Source organism: Agelaius phoeniceus, chromosome 5 (genome assembly GCF_051311805.1).
Source record: "Agelaius phoeniceus isolate bAgePho1 chromosome 5, bAgePho1.hap1, whole genome shotgun sequence".
NCBI lineage: Eukaryota > Metazoa > Chordata > Aves > Passeriformes > Icteridae > Agelaius > Agelaius phoeniceus.
In genome coordinates this window covers 32,884,804-32,908,087 of record NC_135269.1, presented here as the reverse complement: position 1 = coordinate 32,908,087, position 23,284 = coordinate 32,884,804, and the positions used below count along the sequence as shown (strand labels likewise).

Below are 23,284 nucleotides of genomic sequence, written 5' to 3'. Positions count from 1 at the left end.
CCTGACATTTTCTAAATTTTCACTTTTCTCCATATTTATTTATTTATGTTACACATATACTGTTACAGACATTTTTCCTCCTGAAGGGTACTCTGTTCCACAGTTCCTAATTTCAAAAGAATCACAGAGTACAAGTTTACTGACTTAACAGACCTATATATGTCAAGAGTTTAAATGGCTTGATTCGAGTTCTAAGATCTTCAAAAACACTGAAAACTGGCCTTGATGCCCAGCTATAAATCAATGGGCTTTCCCTGCAGCAAAACAGGAAGTCTAAATCATAACATCTGAAAGCAAACAACACAGTGTTAAAAAACTTACTACGCAGCTTGCAAATCCAATCCCTCCAAGTTTGGGGCTGATATAATTCCACACACCAATACTCCCTCGACGGATCCTCTGCCCAACAGCAAGCTCCAAGAAAAAGAGTGGAATCCCTATTATCAGTAGCAAGATTAAGTATGGCACAAGATAGGCACCTATGAGGGGAACAAAGAATAAATCAGAGTAAATGGAAGAAGAGTCAGAACTTGACAGAAAAAATGTGAAAATTTCTAATAGCTTCCAATTTTTAGCTTTCATTGCAAAGCTTTTTTGATCACATGCAAGAATAATTTTAGCTGAACCTCAGTCATAAGTCTTGTAAGATATCAAAAACCCAAAGACACCTAATCTATAAAGCACTGTAACATGTTTGAGGCAAGCCTTTCTGCAAGTGAGATATTACTGAAATGAGTTACTAGTTTGAAACATTGGACATTCAATCAAACTTTTTAGAGATACAGAATCATCAGGAGCTAAATCAGCATTTCTTAGAAAACCTTAGAGCTTGACTTGTAACAGAGCAGCAAGACTGAATATAAAGGAAATATAGAAAACACTCTGTACACAACGTTCTGAGTGAGCTTCAATCATAAGAAGTTTCAGAAGATATTTCTTGATTTCTCCATTTCTCAGATGCTCAAAAAGGGGATTTCATACTGTACATAATAATGATGCTACCCAGCTAAGCAAGAAAACTTATTTATCAGCCTGTTGCCACAAGGCTCCAGACAGAAAACAGAAACATGAGGTGGAAGCGAAATGGAGTATTGTAGATCTGTATCTTCCAGTACTCACCAACTCTCTTCTTCAAGTCATATTTGAAAATGCAACTGTAACTTCACCTTTACATAAACATATATATAAAAAGCAATTCCTCTTTGTTAAGGTCTTATTCCCAGGAACTGATCATACACAATTCTAACTTAAGGATGCATCTCCATTTATTTCAGGAAGCCTGAATACAAGCAAATATATTCATACACTAAGCACACTGACAAGTTCCAAGCCTAACTTCTTCCTTGGTGTTGTGGAGTATTTAGTACCAGCGCTAATAAAACATGCAGGCATCAGCATAAGCAACATGGCACCTGACTTTGTGTGGCTCTTACACTGCAATATAGACCACTGTGCTGGACAACTAACTCAAAGGCCTTAGAACTTCTGTTTGAAACCATTATAAGGTTAAGGGAAAACCTTTGAGAGGTGCAGACTGCAGCGTGTTGAAGCAAGCTACAAAGCAAAGATCTAAAGACCTCAGAAGCTTAGATTCAGAGCTGCTAACTTGTATAATCAATGTCTTCATCCTGTGATGAAAGAGAAGCTGAGCAAAGTTCAGAAACCATTTTGGCATTTATCCTCAACTCCAGCTAAGTCCTACTTCAAGTTCCCTCAACCAGGGTCAACTTTCTAGGGCTTTTTTAGGAATCTATCAAAATGCACTGGCATTTTCATACCCTTAGTGGGCAATTTATCTCATGCAATACAGTTTATGTCGGAAAAGCTAAACCTTCCTAGGATGTGCAGGAGGTCTCAGATGTTCTGGTAGCATTCATTCCCATTTAGGTCAACTTACTATTTTGCTCCTCACAAAGTACACACTAACTGGACACCCCTTCCATTACAAAGATCTTATAAAGATATTAATTATGGATTAACTGCAGTCTTGAGTTCAAAACTAGGGGGGAAAAAGGAAGAAATAAAATCTGAGAAAAATAGGAGCCCTGACATAAGATGTTGACCACCTGGAATGAGTCCACAGGCACCAAGCTGGTCACAGGACAGCAAAACAGACCTGGGAAAGTTGGGGTTATTCAGTTCTGGAAAAGAGAAGGTTCTGGAGAGACCTACCAGAACCTTATAGCAGTACTAAAGGGGACCTACAAGAAAGCTAGAGACCTTTAATAAGGACTTGCAGTGACAGGATAAGGAGGAAGGGCCTTTAGATGAAGGAGGGTAGATTTAGATTAGATATTAGGAAGAAATTCTTTACTATAAGGTTGATTAGGCACTGGCTGCCCACAGGTTGCCCAGGGAGGTTTTGAACTCCCTATCCCCAGAACTGTTCAAGGCCAATTGGATGGGGTTTTGAGTAACCTGGTCTAGTGGAAGGTTCCTTTTGGATGGGGTTTTGAGTAACGTGGTCTAGTGGAAGGTTCCTTGCCTATGGCAAGGCAGTTTGAACTAGAAGATCTTTAAGGTCCCTTCCAAACCAAACAAATCTATGATTCTATGAAAAACCACTGTCGCACCAGACAAAGAATATTGGTCTCATATACCTCACAATCTATGTTATTAACATAGCCTCACAGGCTATGTTATCCATGAACTCCATGATAATATGCTATGCAATGATATTGTCTGACAGTGTCTACTGAAGCATTGTTTTTACTGAGGTAGCAGCTACATTCATATTCAGTACTTTGGTGTCTCTTGCAGTTCGTCTTCTATGTGCACGTAATGGAAAGAATGCAAAGGACTTACTTGCTATTAAGAAAAGAGACAGAAAAAAATAAATATGAGGAAAGCTGAGGAACAGAGCAACAGCCACATTCAAAAATGGGGGGGACTATCTGCCTTAGAAACGTATAACACAGAAACAATTAAATACCCCTGAGTGACTCTCAGAATTTCTGCAACACAGAATTTACATTGTAAGTGAGAAGCTTTGGCATCACTGTCTAAAAAATCTGCTTATACAATTCATTGAAAGCCAACAGTACACAGGTGTTTTATCATATAATGCTATTGTAAATTATACCTTAGATCTTAATTAGACAGATGTGCCATAGTTGAGCAGAGACAAACCTATACAGCTCAAAAAAATTGGGGCCTAGTGACTTACCCTGTATCCCACTGGATGACTGTACTAGAGCAGGAACTGAACCCAGCTCTTCAGTGTCCCAGTCCACAACCTTAATCACAAGGCTGCAAAGTTAAGCACACGTTTAAAGACTGGGCTGATGTGGGTGTTTTATGGTGCAGTATCAAATGTTAATTGCAAGATTTATCAGTTAGACTCTACTAAATGAGTTCAATAAATGTGGTGTTAAATCCACATTACATTAGACATGGCAGCTCTGGAATTCAGTGGGTAGCCAAACAGCAGAGTTCACCTCTATACTGCTAGGTTTGTGCAAAGCACCTGAAGTGCTGGTTCTTCTGATTATTCAAACCTCCTGAGCTTCCTTCTGATCTTGTTCTTCTCGCCAAAATGGACACAATGGAAAATTGTGCACATGTGAGTTTCAGTACAATAGAGCTTGGATATAGCTGGATTATACAGTTGTATCACAGCTGCAGAGGGCTTCTATGCCCCATAGTCAATAGGAAACCACAGCATCTCTGGGCAAGTATTTTGCTGAAGTCTTCCCTTGAAGCTAGACATATTTTAAAAAACTCTAAGACATCCTAATTTCATCCTAAAAAAGAATCACTATGGAAACATCCCAGCATGTCTCTTGCCTGTGCATGAAAACATGGGACCTTGCAGTTATAACACTGGACAAGGACCATTCTAATTTGAATTTGAGTAATAAATTGGCCTTGAACAACATCCTACAGTCAGTTGTCTGCTACACCTATCAGCTAAGCTGCCTTCTGAATATTACAATTCTGTGTAGTTCAGAATCCCCAGGTCTCCATTCTACACTTACAAAATTATTCAACTGTGAAGTCACTTTTGTTTTTGCCTGTTGTGATCTTAAACACTGGCTTCCATATTAAAAAAAAAAATCATCTCAATAAGGAAAAAAACCCTCATCCTTCTTTACTAGAATGAATGACAAAGATATAAGAGATTTCAAGAAGATTTCATGATTGTTAAAACTGTGCACTACTTTGATTTCCTTATTTTTTTTATTTAATCAAGCACCAGAATGGGCTATCTGGTAAACTGTCTTTCTTGAGATTACCATAAGGACTGCATTTGGCAATATTATTGACAGAAGTGGAATAATGACCTTGGTTTTGATCTAAGCTCTTGGTTTTGATCTAAGCTCTTAAAAATGCTCCAAAAAATCATAAAATTACATGATTCATTAGTGATTAAAGAGTTAGAAAATACTTTCAAAGCAGTAACCCAAGGCAACATAACCATTACCACCTTGATACTACAGATGAATTTTCTTCACCTAGCAATTCTTGCTGTAACCTGAAAAACTTATTAACTTTCCACATTCGTTTCAGCTGCTGCTGTGCTAGATTTTAATTAAGTGTCTGGTATCTGATTTAATTCTTATTCAATCAAGGTAGTTTACTACTGTCTTGAAGAGTGATCCCAGCTCTTATCGCTTACTAGACACTTTCTAACAGAATGCAAGCAAGAAGCTGACATTCAGATGAGGATATGCTGATTTTCAATGTCAAATACTTAAATTTTTGAAGTTATGACAAGTGAGCAATAAAACACTTTAAATTACTGGTACACTAAGCTTCAGTAAGTAAAATTATTTACCTCTACAAAATGGAATCTGCTTTTGACAGGAAAACTCTGATAAATGGTTCTATGTTTTATCTGCAGGTTTTTATCTGTATCCTGAGATATCACAGTCTTCCTGTCACTAGTTTCAGTTTCAGAATGTTCAGGTGTGCCTGTTTACAGAACTGTGCTTAAAGGGTGAGCATCACCTTAGCCAAATCGCCTCAATGAAGAATTACACTTGCAAAATAGAAATACGACATTTTCAGTACAACTAGTACAAAAAGTACAACTAAATTTTGAGTCTGATAATACTGAACTCAAAAAGATTATACTGTAGTTACCAGTGAACTCAAGGCACTGAATATAAATTACTGATCCAAAGCTACATAATAAAGCCTCTGAATCCCTACTCGAGTGTTGGAGTACAAGGGAATATTTGCTTTGCTCCCATTTCTCTTTCATTAGTTGCTTGCTTCCAAGAGCACTGCAGAGGAAAAGTACAACTGCCATGCTTTTTCATTAGACCACAGAACTTTAATGTCAATCTGTCGGTGTTTCAGTAAAAAATTCAGACTAATTAACTGTAAAAACTCACAATGTGACTCTACCCAAGTCAATCTTTTCAAAACATAATGACAGCATCATCTACTACCATTTTTCCTATTTTGCTTACAACTTTTATCTATAATTGTTTAGTTCTTTTGACTTTCTACATCACAGAGATATTAAAAAAGACTTACCTTAAAAAAAAAGAAAAGGAAAAAAATAAGAAAAATTAAGTTAATGCTCACAAAAATGCAACACAAAATCTTTGGACGTGTAGTATCTTGGAGATTCCTCACTTTTCTCCAACACTTAGTCATTTTAGCAGAATAGCTAATGTATTTTGCATTTGTTACTTCTAATTATGTAACAGTATCATTATACATCTGCTAATCCTACAAGGAAAAGACAACCAAACAGAAGAAACTTTTAATATTTTCTTTGTTTGAAAATAGTGAAAAGTGTGTTATCTCCTCCAGATGACAGTTAGGAGCAGCAGGAAATTGTAAATCTAGTTTGTCACTATTTATGAGCATCTTGGCAAGACTGGGTAGACTTGAGCAGTTCATTTTTAAGGCTATCAAGCACAGGAAGCTGAGGCAGCTCTGAACCTATGTTATGCTAACAGAGGTTATGGAATTGTTATATAGGAACTGTGCTTATCTGTACAAACACACATATTCACCTTCATGGAGCAAAGGAGAAATAAACAAATCCTACAGTGCAAAAATGAAATTGAGCATACTCAGCTCCAGCATAAATTGTCTTTATCAAGAATGAAACAGCTTTTTTATCTGTTAGGCTGCAAAGAGTGGAAGAGGTGCCCTAAGTGCCAGATGGAGTCGGGGCATTGTCTGCCTGGGATAAGAAGGGCCTGTGGTGAGGACAGAGTGATCCATAGTCAGGTCTCAAAACTTTACTGAACATCTTCAGCCCCTATTTCACAGAGCCTAAAACTCCTGTGCGCCCTCCCTCTCAAAGTCAGGAAAACCAGCACCCCTGGAGTGCTCTTAGCTGCTCCCAGAGTCTTTTTTCCACTCGATACATTTGGCATTACAGTTACATCCCCAGAGTGGATCCAAGTATCTCCCAGCTGTATACCAGCCTTTTCTCTCACCTCTCCCAACAAACATTTTTCTGGGAATAAGACAAGAGTCAAAGTCAGCAAAGAGCTTCCCAGTCTAGTATTAACTTAGTTAACTACAAAAAATACCAGGTAATACTCTATATATTTATGAGCTGCTATGAATTAAAGCAATGGGAGCAAGCGTTAAATAATCACAAGAAATAAACTGAAGGAAGTTGGTTTGGTAAAACAGACCAGACCCAGAAACAGAGATTGCAAACATATCTACAGACATCCAAATTCTCACTGCAGCATAGTGCTACTCAAGTTACTTTTAAAGATGGTATCACAGGTATCTCACTGAAGCAGTAGGGAGCTCTGACATTAGGAGTGCCACTGTACCATGGGCCACAGCCATAAACAAACTAGATCTCTACTGAAAACAGAGTGGGAAACACACAGATTTTTTTCCACAAAATTCTTGAATAACATATATCTATGTGGGCTAACCTTGCTGTGTCTTATCTATCTTTATTTTGCTGCTCTTGTCACAGAAGTTAAAAAAAAAGATAAAAATTGAGATTATGTCACAGTTAGGATTTGCCTTTTCTTTTACTGGTGGCTTTAGGGTTGTAAGAAGGCTGTGAAGGAAACTAATAAGTAACTATGGTTTTTACTTCTTTTTGGTTAAATTGGAACTGGATCTATTGGTTTACTACTTTTTAATATACTTCGTTCCCCTCACGTGGTATTTTCCAGATATAAGTTCCTTAAACACAGGGAAGAAAATGAAGGTCTAAACTGAAGGTAGAGACTTAATATACACTAGGGAAAGTTTATCTTATACCAAGAGACTTCAACAGGTATTTATCAGCTTTATCAGCAGAAGATTATAGAACAGTTCTGACACTGATGTTTGCATGGGTTACATAAAACCACTCCGATTTGACCTAGGAAATTTATGTGAAATATTATGTGTAGCAGAAAACAGAACCTCATACAAAATGTGTGTAGGTTTTCTTACCATGTGCTGGAAGTTTTCACTCCCTTCCCCTATTCTTCTATGCACTTGTGACAATTATCTGTCCATCTGCACACACATACAGGCACCAATGTACTTTACATATTTCCAAGTTTTGTGCCACCTTCTCCATCTTGCATTATGATTAACTTGAAAACCAAGTAAGCTTCAGCTCTAATGAAAAATTCCTTTTCTCTGTTGCTCAGAAGGCTGCCATTTGCTAAAATGGTGCGAAATTATTGTTAAAAGCCAAATACACTCTTGTCTCAGCATGTGCAGAAAGCACTGTATCTCCATAGACTACGCTATGCATCCAATTTCCTGCAATCACAGCACAGGAGAAAACACTTAACTACAATCTCAAGTGACATCGTCGTTACTTTTTCAAATTTGATTAATAAAGTGTCATAATCCTTGAAGATTGGCTAGTTTACTGTTTTAGGGGTTTTGTTGTGGTTTTTTTTTTTTGTTTTCTTTTCCTGAAATGTGAAATTATTAACTAAATTTATTTATATTTGACCAGAATTAAATTTACCCTCCCGGACAGAGTAACTTCAAAAGCACCTGAAGGCATGAAACCAACAGCCCAAGGAACACACCAATGGATCCCTTCTCTTGGTTCAAAGGAGAATCCAAATGGCTTGCAAAATTCCTGACTACTTTAGACACAGACTTTCAAAGGGACACAACTTCACTAAATAAATTGCTGTAGTACATTGTCCCTGAGACTACATCTTGACACCATACTTTAAATCAAACATTTAATGACTTTCTCTCCAGAATAAGAGAAAAAACAAAACTTAAATGATAGCAAAAAAAACCCAACAAACTACTGATATAAAAGGATTTAACTTTATCCTGAAGATAGAGTATTTAAAAGCATAAACTTAATTTTTAGTCCTTGAATTGAGAGAAAACAAATAAAGAATTACACTTTTATCATATTCTAAGCTCATTTCTATACTCCTCAATTACATCAGTTGTATCATTCAGCTTTTAAAAAAGCAGAAGGAGTAGAATGTTATTCTTCATTTTCTGTACACATTCACTTTCTGTATCACAAAAAGTGACAGGTTTGTTTTGAATTCAGCTTAACAATCAGCTGCAATAGAGTGTGCATTAATGTAGTATATTTGGCTATGGCATAGCATTGGATGAAATGCTAATCCTGCATTCATAGAGGAAGGAAAGTCTCCAGCCTCATACTTCAAACTGCATTCAAGACCACAGATGGTCAACTAAGAAACAGCTTGATGCCATTGTTTTAAGTGAAAGGTATGTTGTTTACAAAAATAGTAAACTGTCTAATAGCACAAAGACAGATCATCAGTAAAAAAACAAAACAAAAACCCCACTTTTTCCCTCTCAGAGTATTCTGAAGTTCTTGCCAGAAGTAAATCATGATCAAACGGCCAGGAGTTAAAAGCAATTAGAAAGTACAGCTGTGAAACTTAGTACCACTAAATACTAAATGATAAATGCTGCTTTGGTCTTTAAAGTGGATGTAGTTTTAATGTCTTGATTTATTGTCAAATTACTATAAAGAACACTTAAGCACAATAACCAGGTCCTAAACAATGCAACCCTCCATAATTATGTGTTATGGGTAGCCACTGGTTTGAGCAGTAGCTAAGGTTGTATCAAGAGCTTTCTACCCTAAAATGAGGAAATGGCATCTTGGAAGGATCTGCTACTTACTTTAACAAATGCCTCTTTCTAAATAAAGAGAATGCAGGCTTTTCCTCATAGGCCTTGGCAAAAACTGAAAGAAAAACTTGACGTGTTGGAGCAGGTTTGACTGTGGCTCTCTCTGCTAACTTTGAAATCTGAAAGGTCAGCATCATCATCTAGGTACAACCTTTTCTCTGTTGCTCAGAAGGCTGCCATTTGCTAAAATGGTGCAAAATTATTGTTAAAAGCCAAATACACTCTTGTCTCAGCATGTGCACAAAACTGTATCACAAAACTTACCTCCACCATTCTTCTGACACAGATAGGGGAATCGCCACACATTCCCCAATCCCACAGAAAATCCAACTTGTGCCAGAATATATTGGAGTTTGCTGTTCCAAGCAGGTCTTTCATCTTCTACATCTGAGCCTTCTTCAACATCTGCATCTTTTTCTTCTGGATCCTCAACCATAAGTTCACTCTTCTTGAAGGCATCATCTGAAGAGTCCTCATTAGAGAGCAGGTCCTTAACTGACTCAATGACCTCATCATCTAGATCTCTTTTCACTACCTTGCTGTTCTTAGGCATTTGTAATTTGAAACAAACAGCAAGGAGATGACGTTCAGCTGAAACAGATGGACACTGAAGCAGACTCTCCCTCTGCTTGGGATAAAATACTGAATAAAAAGACTGAAGATAGCGCCTTATGGGTCCTTGATACCAGGGAATCAAGAGTAAGGCCTTCTGTTTCTCAACACTTGCTCTACTGAAAGTATCTGTAGAAAAAGAAATTAAAAAGGATATTATATTATTATGCAGAAGAAACTTAATTTTGAAATTGTGTCCATTGTTTTACCCATTTTTGCATAGCTCAATGATTTGACAAGAGGAGAAAACAAGAAGAAAGGGATGTTAAACCACTTTCAAATTGTAGGAAATAAGTCCACTATTTGGACTAAAATATTTTATAAAATACATTTCATTCACTTGTTAAGGGTTTTGTTTTGTTTTAGTTCCTAAGGACTGACAGGCTAACTGCTCATACTTTGATACCATAACAAGATTCTTCATATCAGGCATAAAAGGGTATGCACATTCCATAAAATGTAGGAGCCCAACTCCCTTACTTCCTGACTTAATGGCTTTACTTGAATTTCTTTAAGTATATTTTAACCAAAGTAAATTAAGTTTTTCAGACCATATCAGAAAGTCATGCAGCAATTAAAATTTTGATAGAGAGGATGCACCTAGTAGTTCAAAAGCAATGGTAACTTATTTTCTTGTTATTCTTCATCCTGGAATATATAATCACAGTCATAGTTTGAAAGGAGATGCTCATCTCTTATAAGCTTTGATGCTTTAGATATTTTTAATTATTTCCTCTTTCTAAGAAGCTATCTGAAATATTTGAAATGCCAAACCCATTTTAAAAGCCTACTGCTTCAAAAGTGTATGCACAGAAACAAAAATGCCTGAGTTTGAATATGGGTTTTTCTTAAACACAATCATTTAAAAAGACAGACTTGCTTGCAGCTGCCATACAAAAGGTAACCATAAGATTTTGGGGAGGAATGTATTTCAATAAATTCTTCACTAATCACATGGGATAAAACTAGTGTGTGCAAAGCCATCTGCACAATTAAGAGTCTTAAAAAGGATTTAGATTATGTGTTAAGCTTCATGAAAGCTCTAAAGAGGGCTTCTGTAAAGAATACACAAGAAGTCTAATCAAGAACTGCTAACTGATGAGAATCAGAAATTACTTGAGGAAAAATGAGACCTTACAGCTTTTGCTTATGGACTTGCTGCAACATCTATCTGATCCATAGTATGAAGGCTGTGTCATGTCCTGACAAAATGCCACGCAGTGGAGAACTGCAAGGTACTCTTCACACAGTCAGAGAGGCCAAGCACCTCGCAGCCGCCTCTGTGCCAGAGCCAAAGGAGAGACTTTAAGCCACTGGAACCCAGCCCACAGCTTCTTATCAAGATGAGACTTCACAGCACCAGAAACAAAACTCTGCCACCACAAGTCCTATCACCAGCCTCCTAGCCAACAAGGCAATTACTTTTTCCAATAATTCCCAAGGATTTGGAAGTTGAAGTTCACTCCAGTTGCCTACTGAACTCTTGTTGTAACCTCTTTTCACTGATTCCCTAGACTCCGGTCACTGTCTTCTCACTTTCCCTTCTGTTACTGCCTCCTCTCAGCAACTCTAGCTCTGGCAGTCAGCCCAAATTTTTAAAGCATAGTAGAACCTACTTGGCTTGTGATCTGCTTCATGTTCACTACTGTCACTGAACGGTTCAGGGTCCTATAAACCTTCCTTCTGACATGTAGTGGGACTAGCACCAGGCTTTGCTTTGACTGATACCAGTTCTTCCAAAAAAAAAAAAAATTAGGTGTATGAGCTATACAGAGAACAGCAGAATAGGGGAAAAGTTGTTTGTACAGGAGAGAAATCCTAATACTCCATCCTGTGTATCTGGGCTAAATGAATGCCTATGTGGGCCTCTTTTCATCTGTTCTGTTTTTTGCATTGCAGTCTTCAAAGGATTACACCCTCTTCTAGTTCATACATGATTCAGTGGCTCTTAGTTCTGACTGAGATACCTATGTAGAACCAAAATGCAAACAATACATTAAGCTGAAGCATTTAAGCAGTCCTAATGGAGCTCTGGGACTATAAGCCACAGCACCTGATACTTCAAATATTACTTTTTGTCACATTTCAAACTTTTTTTCCCCTTTGTTCCACTGATGTAAATTAGAAAGCAGCTTCTCAGTTCCAGTAATTAGTAATAAGTTCAGGGATTACATTAAAATGAAACAGCTGCACATGTGAAACAACATCAGTAGTTGTCTCTAAGTCTGAAATCCTTCTCTAACTGTAATAACAAAAAGAGATTTTCAGCCAAAAAGACACAAGCCATAGATAAGTATTTACTGAAACGTTTTAAAAGGTCATACCTGTTTTAATTATTTTAGATAGAGTAACTTGCAGAGCAGCAATATGAATTATCTGGAGCTCTCACTGATGAGTCAATTCCAACAAAAATTGCATCACTCTGTGTCCTGTCATGCATTAAGCATTGCACTGCTATGCTTCAGGACAAGCTGGGCTTGAGACTTCTACTCCTAGCACAGTATCATAATAATTTCCCTTTCATTAACCTTCCATTAAGCAGTATGTTATCCACAGAAATATCCCTGTCTAGACTGCAACATTTGCAGGGCTTGAGAAAATGTGGGAGGCATGCTCAGCAGACTGGGGCATGGTTCTAACAGGACTGCTTTCTCAACTCAATACATTATCACTGGCCAGACTGCACCAAGGATGGAGGACAGTCCTTCCGGACACATCACAAATCCAAAGGCACTCTCCTACTGTCAGATTTAACAACTTTTCTCTGTATTCAAGGAGCTGGTACTAAAGCAAATAAGGAGTCCTCTCTCAAGAGATAGTACCATCAGGTACAAATGTTTGAAGTGTGAACCCAGCAGGTTTGTGCAAGGAGTCTACTGCTCTGTGCTCAGCACTCCCAGAGCGCAGTCAGTGACACGCACAGAAGCTGCTCTTTGATCCAGAACAAACCTGCACAGAAGACTGGTATCAAACTACTCAGCTTGAGCCAGGTAGAGATATGAATGCTCCTGTGTGAAGCCTGAATAGGGAGAAAGAGTAGAGTTACTCACCAGCACTGATTAGCTAAACACGAACCACTGAACAGGCTTTCTTTTTCCTCATCAGAGTGTTGAACTTGAGCACTTCACCACATAAAATGCTATTCTATGCTCCCACACCACTTGGATGCAATCCGGTACTGAAGTTCATCAGCATTAAACTAGGAAATATCACACCAAATTCTGTTAAACATCTTCAGTTAGTTCCAGTACTTGTTACCTTCTACACTGCCTTGTAAAGAAATACAGAACTGTATGATGAGACAGGTAATTTTGTAAATCCTTTGTAAAATGGGGATTTGTTATGTCGATTTTTAAATTGTACTTAGGAGAAACTATCATTATATTAGGACTCCAAGTCCTAAATCTTGTCAGCTATTTTAAAACATTACTATGACTTAACCAGTACCTTGGATTAAAAGTAAAATGCCTAAAATATAATTTAGCCTTATTAAAGCTGTTTGTTTGTGGGTTGTATTTTTCTTCTGTCTTGAATTTAGATCATGGAATTTGATCAATTGATTATGTTCTCAGCATCTCATCCTTTTCATGACTCAAATGATGTTACCTGTCAGATGAAAACACTGAAGGGAAATTTTTATAACCACATTTATTGGAGAATATACTATCATCCTGGGATTTTCCATGACTGAAATGAGCAAATAAGAATGATTTTCCTTTTTTTTTATGTAAAATTCCATTTATAAAGAAATCTAAAATTACTCTTAAACTGACCTGACAAACATCTGTATTGTTTGATGGAATTTAACAGAATGGAAATTGATGAACAGTACATGGTTCAGTTAAAGGAACATTTAGAAGATTATTCTGTCACTGAAATAAGAGCAATCAATAATCTAAGTTGGCATAAACAAACTTTTGCAAAAACTTTACTAAAACAAACATATGAACTAGATTTTAATTATGTCTTACTAGCATTGTCCTTGATATGCTATTATCTATTTCTTTCACATACTGAAAGATAAAACAGTAAGTCTTTTCTGACTTTTTTGATATCAAGCAAACTACAGACCCCACCTTTCTCTCTCAGAACACAGCAGGAATTTTGTTATTTTTTTCCATGGAAAAAGAATCAACCCAATGCACCAGCATGCACAAGTAAAGTAACCTTATTAGACCTCCACACCACTAGCAGATTAAGCAATAATAATCCTTTGCCACAGGGAATTCAGACCCAAATTAGCTCCCTGGGAGATCCAAGCTCGCTATAGAACTTTTGCTTCAGCTTCAGGCCTGCATTCAGAAATGCTGGCACAGGGAGATAAGACTTGCAATGCCTCCACTGACAAAACTTGCAAGCATTTGCAGTAAGACCCAAAGGAACATCATTAGTCAAAGCACCAAAAGACACATTGAAAAACATTGCTGCATGTCCTTTTCTCACAATCTTGTTTGCAAGGAATGCCTAGTAAGGGAGTTGTCCTGGTTCTGTTCAACACTGCGGCTCCTCTTCACCATTACGCTGGCAGTGAATCTTTGTGTTGGGCTCCTTCTGATCCATCTCTATCAGATCTGCATGCCAATCAATATAGAGATACCTACTAGAAGAACACTGTACTTCTGGTGCTCTCAGCTGTCTAATACCAATAAACAATTAAGGTTACAAGGCTGGAGATTTTCCCAACATGTACAGAAAAAGAGGCACAAAAAAATCCCCTCACTTACGGATTTGAAAGTATAATGAGTACAGCTGCCCCACGTTCTTGGAAATTCAGCACAAACCTCTATATAAAGCCATTTGTAAGGCAATTTCATGTTTAAAACATCCCACAATACTATTGCAACAACTGATATAACTAAGTATTAACGAACTTCTAGCAATGTTTTTCAAATATAAATTACAACACAATAATTCTTACATCACATTTCTTCTTAAACCCAGCATTTCCCTCTGAAAAGGAGAGCCAAAAATATTATTTTCTAACACAGTGCACTTTTTTATTTTATAATCTTATTTTTACTTCTGATGGAAACACAGTGATTTCACAAAATTACTTACATTTCATTTTTAATGTTTTACAAATAACCCTCAATACCTTTTTTTGGTTCAATGTTTACCATTGAAGGGATTAAAGATTTCAACATTCTATTCTTCAGAGCACTGCTTTCTTCCCTGAGGAAGCAGTTACGTACCGACATGCTGCTGTGAGGGTGGCAAAATGCAATAAAAAGCTGCAGCCAGTTCACATCACTATAATCTCAGTTTTGAAAGTAGATTATGCTAGTGTGGTGTACTAGTCCAGTCCCACAAGCTCATGTCTTACATTGCTGTTCACCAAGTCTTCCCTTTGACTCCCAATGAAGAAACCAGTATGGTTAAGCAGAGGACATGGAACTAAAAGTCAGGATTGTCACAATGATACGTTTATAAATGATTTTTATTGGTATTCATGCCAAATGTTTCAGTCTGTATGAAATCACTGGAGAAGAATCATATGCAAAAGTGCAGAAGAGGAGCCTTTTGCACCAAAAAGAAATGTACAAAATGCATCTCAAATATGAGTTGACAAGCTGGGAAGAAAAAGCATGATGGGAACAAGCAATACAGAAAATGAAAACTGAAGTTTTAGGAGCAACGGATGGCTGTAAGTCTACAAAAAAGAAATCTACGCAGACAGGATGTGGGGAATACCTAGTGACCATCACATCTGAGTGAAAAAGAGAGGAAGAAGACTGCAGGAGCAAACCAAGTTTCATGGGAATACTGTGACTGTGAAGAATGGCTATCGCTGGGGGAATCTGTGTACAGATAATTATTTCAGGAAGAGTTACACTGTGTTACAGTACTCATTGCACAGACTGAATTACTGCTGCAATGCAGCATTGTGTTCTTTGGCGGAAATTGGAATACAAACCATAACCTTTTTGCCTAGTCAAGCCCATCTTATAGCTATAAACTGAAGCAACCATCATGCTGCTCTTCAGCATGAACTACATGAGCTAGCATTTTTCCCTACCTAGTTTAATACAGCCTGTCAGTAAGATTCAATAGGTGCTTAACTCAATTGCAATTAAAGATAATTTTATTCTGTACAGTTATACTTGTATTAGCATGTCTCAGAAAACATCACTGAAGAATGCAAAGAAATCTGTTACACATTCACAACACTGTAAAAAATAAGAGCTCTGTGGGCTATGGGAGACTTAATCAAATCAGAAGAAAGTTTTTATTCTGGTGTCTACAACAGAAATCATTTATATTTCAGGAAAACTATTTAAAAATGCCAGACTGAATTCACACCTGCTGCACATACAGGTTATACAGTCTTCAGTGACATTGCATGTTTCATACTGCTGGGAAATTTTTTCTCCATTCATACAAAATTTTGTTCATGGCTTTATCCTACAACAAAACCCTACACAGACTCAAATGCAAAAAAAATCTGGTCCAGATTAGTCTCCTTAAATTTTAGTTACAGGAGAATACTTCCTACTATTATAGAACAAACACAATAAAAACAGCAAAGTTTCTTTTTCAGGTTTGTTCATTATCAATAAACTTGATCTTAACAGCTTGTATGACTACTGTCAAATCCCTGGCCCAACAGAAACATCTAGAGACAGAATGTTACAACCTAGAGCTCTTAAATGTCAGGGGGTTTTTTCACTGCACATAATCTCTAAAGAATTAATTTGCCTTATTGTAGTTTCTCACTTCTGGACAGGTTTCTCAGTATTTTCTTCTCTCAAATCAACCTCACTGAAATATTTCAGAGACTTACAGGATAAGCTAACTGCAACCTCCTTTTCAAATGGAGAAAGTATATCACTAATTCAGCAGTTTTTTCTTATATGTACTTCATTGAAGGAACAAATTTAGTAGTACCACTCCTTCAAGTGAAGCAATCTCAGCAATTATGAAGAAATTCTACCCCTGGCTGGTCAAACTGAAAAGGTGTAGCTACTGGCAACTTCAAACGAAATCTCCGTATTCTAAACTCATCATATAAGACACAAGAGAACCGTGAGTTTATTGTACAATTTTATCACACTTCTCAGAAGTGAGAGGTTGCAAAAGTATGTTTAATATTCCAATAAAGTATTAAAGTTACTTAAGTTGCAAAATCCATTACTGAAAATTAGATATTACCAGATACATAGTTGCCCCAAGACCCTAATTCTCAGACCTCTGTGCTTTAGAATGCATTAATAAGTAAATCAAGTTGTCCTTGGGAAGAATTTATGTGATTACTTCTTCCTCTTTTTTATATACAAGCAAAAAGCCAAACTGAACATATGGTTTAGCGGAAATCTTACTTCTCATCACATCTGATTATTTGATTTCATTGCACAAATCATGCTTTCAAGTTATGAACACTGTAAATGTCCTACTACAGTTTTCATCCCTTCTCCATTTTGGCTTAAGGTGAGCTGAATTATTAATATTGCAGTACACATTTCTGACACTTGAAATGCAAAACTATCATTTGCCAGCAGCAAGAAACTCTTTCCCCAAAGTGGGAAACAGACTACTGGCACCAAGACTCGAGGCACTGCTGTCCACAACATTACAGGAACTTTTTCTTTGCTTTCTTCCATACAAACAAGGCATCCCTAGCCTTAGGAGTGAAGGATAAGAATGCAGAGCCCTATTTCAGTGTAGGCTTATGGGAAGCTCAGTCCAGTTACTGCCACTGCCTAATGCAACTATTCTGGCAGCTGCATTTTCACACCACTGCATTTTCACACCACTTTCTACCGTCCCACCAGGATTTGTGCTTCCAGCTCTTCAGTGGAATAGCATTTGGTTGTCATTTTTCAATTATGCTTTTTTTCCCCCTAAATTATTTCAGTACGTTTCCTGAGTAACGGCAAGGTTACTTTGAATCAATTTTCAAGGACAAATGGAGTTGCCCAAACAGCCACCTGCTGATATGTCAAAGTTATTCTGCAACTGAGATTTCAGAGATCTCTAAAGTCATGTGTAAAAGCTGCTACCATTACTATGCTGATCTATTAAAATTTGAGACTGAAAACTTCTTCCAATATCAACAGGTATTTTGTCTTTTAAGAACATTACTAATGGAGATGAGTGAAATGGTCAGAACAATGGAAAGTAGTTGGAAAAACAGGTAAAAATGTCCTTAATGTTGTGTACACTTCTGGTACACTATTCTAGAGAATTTCTGAAAAAAAAAATCTTCCCAGAAAGATTCTACCACAAATACTTCAAGCGGTAGTTCCATACCACTTGAGCAGTGACTACTCCTCAACAATGTCATCTAAATCAAAAGGAAGAGGTGCAATCAGTAGATTGTGTTTCTGAATAATTTGTGATTTTTTTTTCTGACTAATTCAGCATTTGAAAAATTTTGAGCATACGGGCTTTTGCAATATGGAAAAAAGACAACTGCAAGAACAACAAGACATGAAAGGTCAAAAGGAATCAGATTATGCTGTAAAAGTAGTTTCATGATACCTTGACAGTTTCACAATCTCGGTTTCCTGTACTGGTGACACATCTGAACAGCTATGAATGGTTTGGTTTCTCATGCACTGATCAAAACCAATGAGATTTTTTGTTCTTGAGTCTGAAGTGCAGAGCTGAGCCCGAAGGGAGTGTCCAATATGCACTGCGTGCAGGCTGTGAGTCTATGGTTATCTTAATATGGGGTGTGGGTAAAAAAAAACACTTCCATATTAGCCAAAATGAAATTAAGCAATATTTCCTAAGTATTTTTCATAGTTTCCTTTCTAAGGTGAGGCAGATAATCGGAAATATACTGCTAAATAGACAGAAACTGATTATGTTGTCATTGCTTTTTAATCAAATGGAGAAAGCTGCCTGCACAATACAGCCAGCATACATTTATATGACATCAGATAACAAAATCTTTACTTCATTTACACTTTGTAGGGGGGAAATCGGGTCCATATCCTATGGTACTCCACAGTGACACACAGATGGTAACATACTATTTAGAAATTATTAGAATTATCTTAGAAAACAACACTACAGCAGTGAGCTTGTTATGCAGCAGTAGAACACTGAAAATTAAATCCTTGATGATAATGTGGTCTTTAACATGTAAAACACAGTGCAATTTACTTAAATAGATGAAATCCCATCACAACTCTCACGTGTGCCAGATCAGTGTGACTGTGCAGACATATTACAATCATCTCATTTACTTCCACAACAAAAGCAAAGCCTTACGAAGAAATTCCAGTTCGCTCTAACACTAGGAAAATGAGAACAAAACCGGGCAATGCGGGCATAGAAAATTAGAAGGATTAAAAATCGAAGAGAAAAAGAATCACTGGGAGAACACTGTAGGTATGAATCGACCCTGTGGACATGTCGTAGTACACGGCGGGCTACAACCATCAAAATCCCGCACAGAAAATAAATCCAAGAGGCACAAAGGTCGGGAGAAGGTCCTCATTACCATACCCACCCAAACATGGCTGACACCGGGGCGCAGCAGCCCCCGGCCGCGGGGGTTGCCCCCGCCCTCGCGGGGCGAGACGCGGGTGGCGCGGCGCCGGAGGCACCGGGCGGCCCCGCCGGGCGACGCCCACGCTCCGCAGCAACAATGCAGCGTGTCCGCCCGCGGCACATGCTGGGGCTGGACCCCGCTCCCCGTGCTCCCCGGCTCCTTCAGCGGCCGGCTCGCCCCGCTCTCGCCGAGCCCGGGCTGGTCCGTGCGGCGAGGCGCATCACCGCGGTGCTCCCGGGGGGGGACAGCCCGCGCTACCCGGAACACGCGCTACACATGCATCTGAGATTTTTTACGCAACACACGGGAAATGAATGAAATTTCTTTCACTCGCAAAAAGATGAAAGTTCGTCGTCCTTGCCAATGGCAATAATAATAATAAAACTGATTAAAACAGCCCCGTACATCCTTTTAACCCACCGCCGAGTTAAAACACATGGGCGGCTTCTAACCGGCACTCGCTATTGTTTCCCGAGGCGCCGGCTCTCTCCGCGCCAGCGAGAGGCTGGCATCAGGGCGAAAGCACCGGGTGGGCTGGGGGGACCCCCGACCCGCAGGAAGGCGGACACCGGGCGGAAAGGAACCCTCCATACATCCTGCCCCTTCCCGCCCGGCGACACACGGAGGCGGCCACGCTCCCCCGCGGCCCCAGCCGCATGGCAGGGCTGGGAAGGCGCGGGCCGCCCCGCGCACCCACGCTCAGCGCCGTGCCATGCCATGCCCTGCCGTGCCTTGCCCTGCCGTGCCCTGCCGTGCCATGCCTTACCTCCGCCCGCCGGGCGCCAGCTGCGAAAAGGGGGGGCCGGGTGCCCCCGCGGGCGAGGATGGCGAGCGGGGCCGTGCGGGCGCGGGGCTCAGCGGCGGGCAGGCGGTAGCAGCCACATGTGCCCAACCCTCACTGCGGCGGCGTTTAAAGACAGACATAAAAGCGGCGGGGGGAGAGGAAAGGGGAGGGCAGCGCCGGGCCGGGGGAGCCGCACCTCCTGACGCAGGGAGGAGCGCCCACCCACCCGCCTGCAGCAGCATCTCTGCCGGAGGCGGGCGGGGAGGAGGCAGGCGCGGCAGCGTGAGGACAAGAAGGCCGCCGCGCCAATATCCCCGCGGCCACGCTTAGGCACCGCGGGTTCCTCATTTTTATCCTCATCCTTATTTCCTATTCCCTGCCGCCTCCGCCTCTCTGCGCCCAGACTCGTGACGGTCCCCAGGTCCTTGTGGCTCTCAGGCGGGCTGGAGCGGCCCGCCCTGGCCTTCCTCTTAGTGGGGTAGCGGCACACGGGCGGGGGTGGCCTCCGGGACGGCCTGGAGGCGGGAGGTAGGCACACAGGAGAGAGCTTCCTCGGGGAACACGTAGGTTTTCCAAAAGAAGGGAGTTAGTGGGAATGAGGGCTGTGGGAGCCAGGAAGGAAGAGAGGAGGGTCTCAGACAGAGGTCTGTCGGAAGCAGGGGGGCGGCCGCAGCAAGTGCAACACCTGCGTGCTTGAGGCCGGCAGGCGGCCGGGAGCGAGGGCGGGGGCTGAAGGGATGGAGAGACGGTGAGAAGAGAGGAAGGCAGCGACCATCCCCGTGGTGATGGGGCACAGGTCTTGTAGTCCTGACTCCTGCAGTTGCTTCTGTCGCAGGAAGGTGATGTTTGGCTTCAAGGCCTCCCCGAAAGGTTCTATCTTAAAGTGTTCACTGCCCTTCGGTCAGTTTTTTCTCTGCTTGCATTTCTTTTTTGGGGAAAAAAAAAAGGCAGATCGATCCTGCCTGGCAAGGAAGACGTAGTAAAGATGAGGAAGTGAGCTGTTCAAAGGCGCGGCAGCCAGGTAGGAGAGGCCCATTGGCTCTGCTGAGGATAGGCACGATCGAATGGAGAATGAACTGGTTTTAATGCTCGCTGTGTGAACAATTATTGCAACAGCTTCAGTTTTATCATACATAACCTTATTACACCTCGTGAATCAAGGAGAGATTTTCCTCCAGAGTATGGAAGATAGTCTGCCTATATGAGTTGCATTTCTTTCATCTTGTACTGCGAAACTTGTGATACAAACTTATTTTCATTTTGGCTTCATTATTAAAAGTAATTAATCAGAGTATTGTGTGTCTCTTGCTATTGGTGCTAGTTCACTTAACTAATAATGTCCACAGTGTATTTTAATTATGTATAAAAACGGCCCTGTAGATAATAGATTATGTACTCACTGAATCTTCTTTGCAACTTAGGAAAAATGAACTTGCCTTGAGTAAGTTTCTAACTGTGAATTAAGCTTCTTTTACACTAAGTACTAATCAAAGGAAGAATTTATGCTTTCATTTGCCAGATCATGAGTGATACTTTTATTTAGTAAATTAACTAGTAATGTTGATCATATGATTGCATAGTTGATTGAAACAGGAAGAGGTCATTTCTGGATCCTTTTATGTTCTGTGTGCCCTTAATGGTGAGCTCAGATCTGAGGTAGGGTGCTACACAGACACAGAGAAAGCCTCATTGCTGGTCTGACTCTCCAAGTCTCTCTGCTTGTGACTCAGGAGATCTGAGGATAGAGAGAAAAAATCTAAGTGGAAAGCAAGAAATGCCAGCAAGACAAAAATTATTATTGTAAAAAGCAAAGCCCGGATGCTGATGTACTACACCATCAAACCTCTAGAGAAAAAAAAAATGCAGAAGGAGAGAAAATGACTGGAAGAAAAGCAGTTATGCCAATTTTATTTTTCTGCTAGGTTTTGCTATCTTGTCACTCATGTAGAGTTTTAAATGCCATGAGTTGGAAGAGACCCTCAAGGGTCATCCAAGTCCAAAGTCCTGGCTCTGCACAGAACAACCCCTCACATACCATGTGTCTAAGAACATTGTTTGAACATTTCTCGAGCTCTGTCAGGCTTCATGCTGGGACCACTTCCCTGGGGAGCCTGTTCCAGTACCAAGCCACCCGCTGGGTGAAGAACCTTTTCTTAATATCCAACCTAAACCACCCCTAGCATAACTTCAGGCCATTCCCTCAGGTCCGGTCACTGGGCAGCACAGAGATGAGATCAGTGCCTGTCCCTCCTCTTCCCCTCATGAGGCAGTTGTAACTGCAGTGAGGTGTCCCCTCAGTCTCCTCCAGGCTGAACAGACCAAGTGACCTCAGCCACTCCTCATGTGGCTTTCCCTCAAAGCCCTTCACCAACCTCATGTCCTTACCCTGGAGGCTCTCTAAGAACTTCATGTCTTTCCTATATGGTGGCACCCAAAACAGCCCCCAGCACTCGAGGTGAGGCTGCCCCAGTGCAGAGCAGAGCAGGACAATCCCCTCCCTTGCCCAGCTGTGATGCTGTGCCTGATGCCCCCCAGGACAGGGTTGGCCCTCCTGGCTGCCAGGGCACTGCTGACTCATGTTCAACTTGCCATCGACCAGGACTTCCAGGTCATTTGCTGTGGTACTGCTTTCCAATAACTCATTCTGGATGGATTCATGGATTTCCTGACTGCATCACCTGGTTTTTTGTTCTGGAGACACTGAGAAAGGTGCCTGATTCTTCTCAGACTGGGGCAAATCAAGTGCAAATCAAGATTGGCCCAGTCTGTCCATACATCCAAGGCTGCCCCATCCCAGGTGCAGAATCTGACACTTGGGCCTTTTGCATGCAAGTATCATTAATATTCTCAGCACATATAAATGACACTTTTTCACATGCTGGATAAATGTGGAATTAGTATTGCATCTTACACCTTTTGAATCTGTCACTTTTGTTAATATTCTGTCTTAATGATAGCTCAGTGCTGAATTTTACCTTAAAATATTGCACTCCAGAATATGGTAGATTATAAACTCAGTGATATCAGTAATTAACAACTATACTAGTTTGTGTAACAAACAGCCATTCCTATTTTTTCCATATTTTTCAAAAGGTTTCATGATCTAGTAATTCTAAATCACTTATGATCCTTTTCAACATTTTTTTCCATTTTATTAAATGTAGTATCTTTAGTTAAGAACTGTAGTAATCTATTCAAGAAAACAAAAATATGCTGTTTCCAAGAGTAGCAGTAGGATTAATTAAAAAGACAGAGAGTAAAGATGTTTTATATAAGTTGCCTATTATTACTGATTTTATGATAATGAA

At 39.9% G+C, this 23,284-nt stretch overlaps 1 protein-coding gene across 1 annotated transcript in view; it reads right to left on the bottom strand.

Annotated features, from left to right (window-relative positions):
• SLC6A15 (solute carrier family 6 member 15) overlaps positions 1-20,160 on the bottom strand; it is a 36,937-nt gene extending 16,777 nt beyond the window's left edge. The window contains exons 1-3 of the mRNA XM_054631328.2: positions 19,959-20,160; positions 9,346-9,822; positions 322-479 (exon numbers count right to left, since the gene is read on the bottom strand). Of these exons, the coding sequence (XP_054487303.2) occupies positions 322-479; positions 9,346-9,634 (447 nt within the window). The 5' untranslated portion in view covers positions 9,635-9,822; positions 19,959-20,160. The remainder of the gene's footprint in view (positions 1-321; positions 480-9,345; positions 9,823-19,958) is intronic.
• Between the last annotated feature and the right edge of the window lie 3,124 nt (positions 20,161-23,284).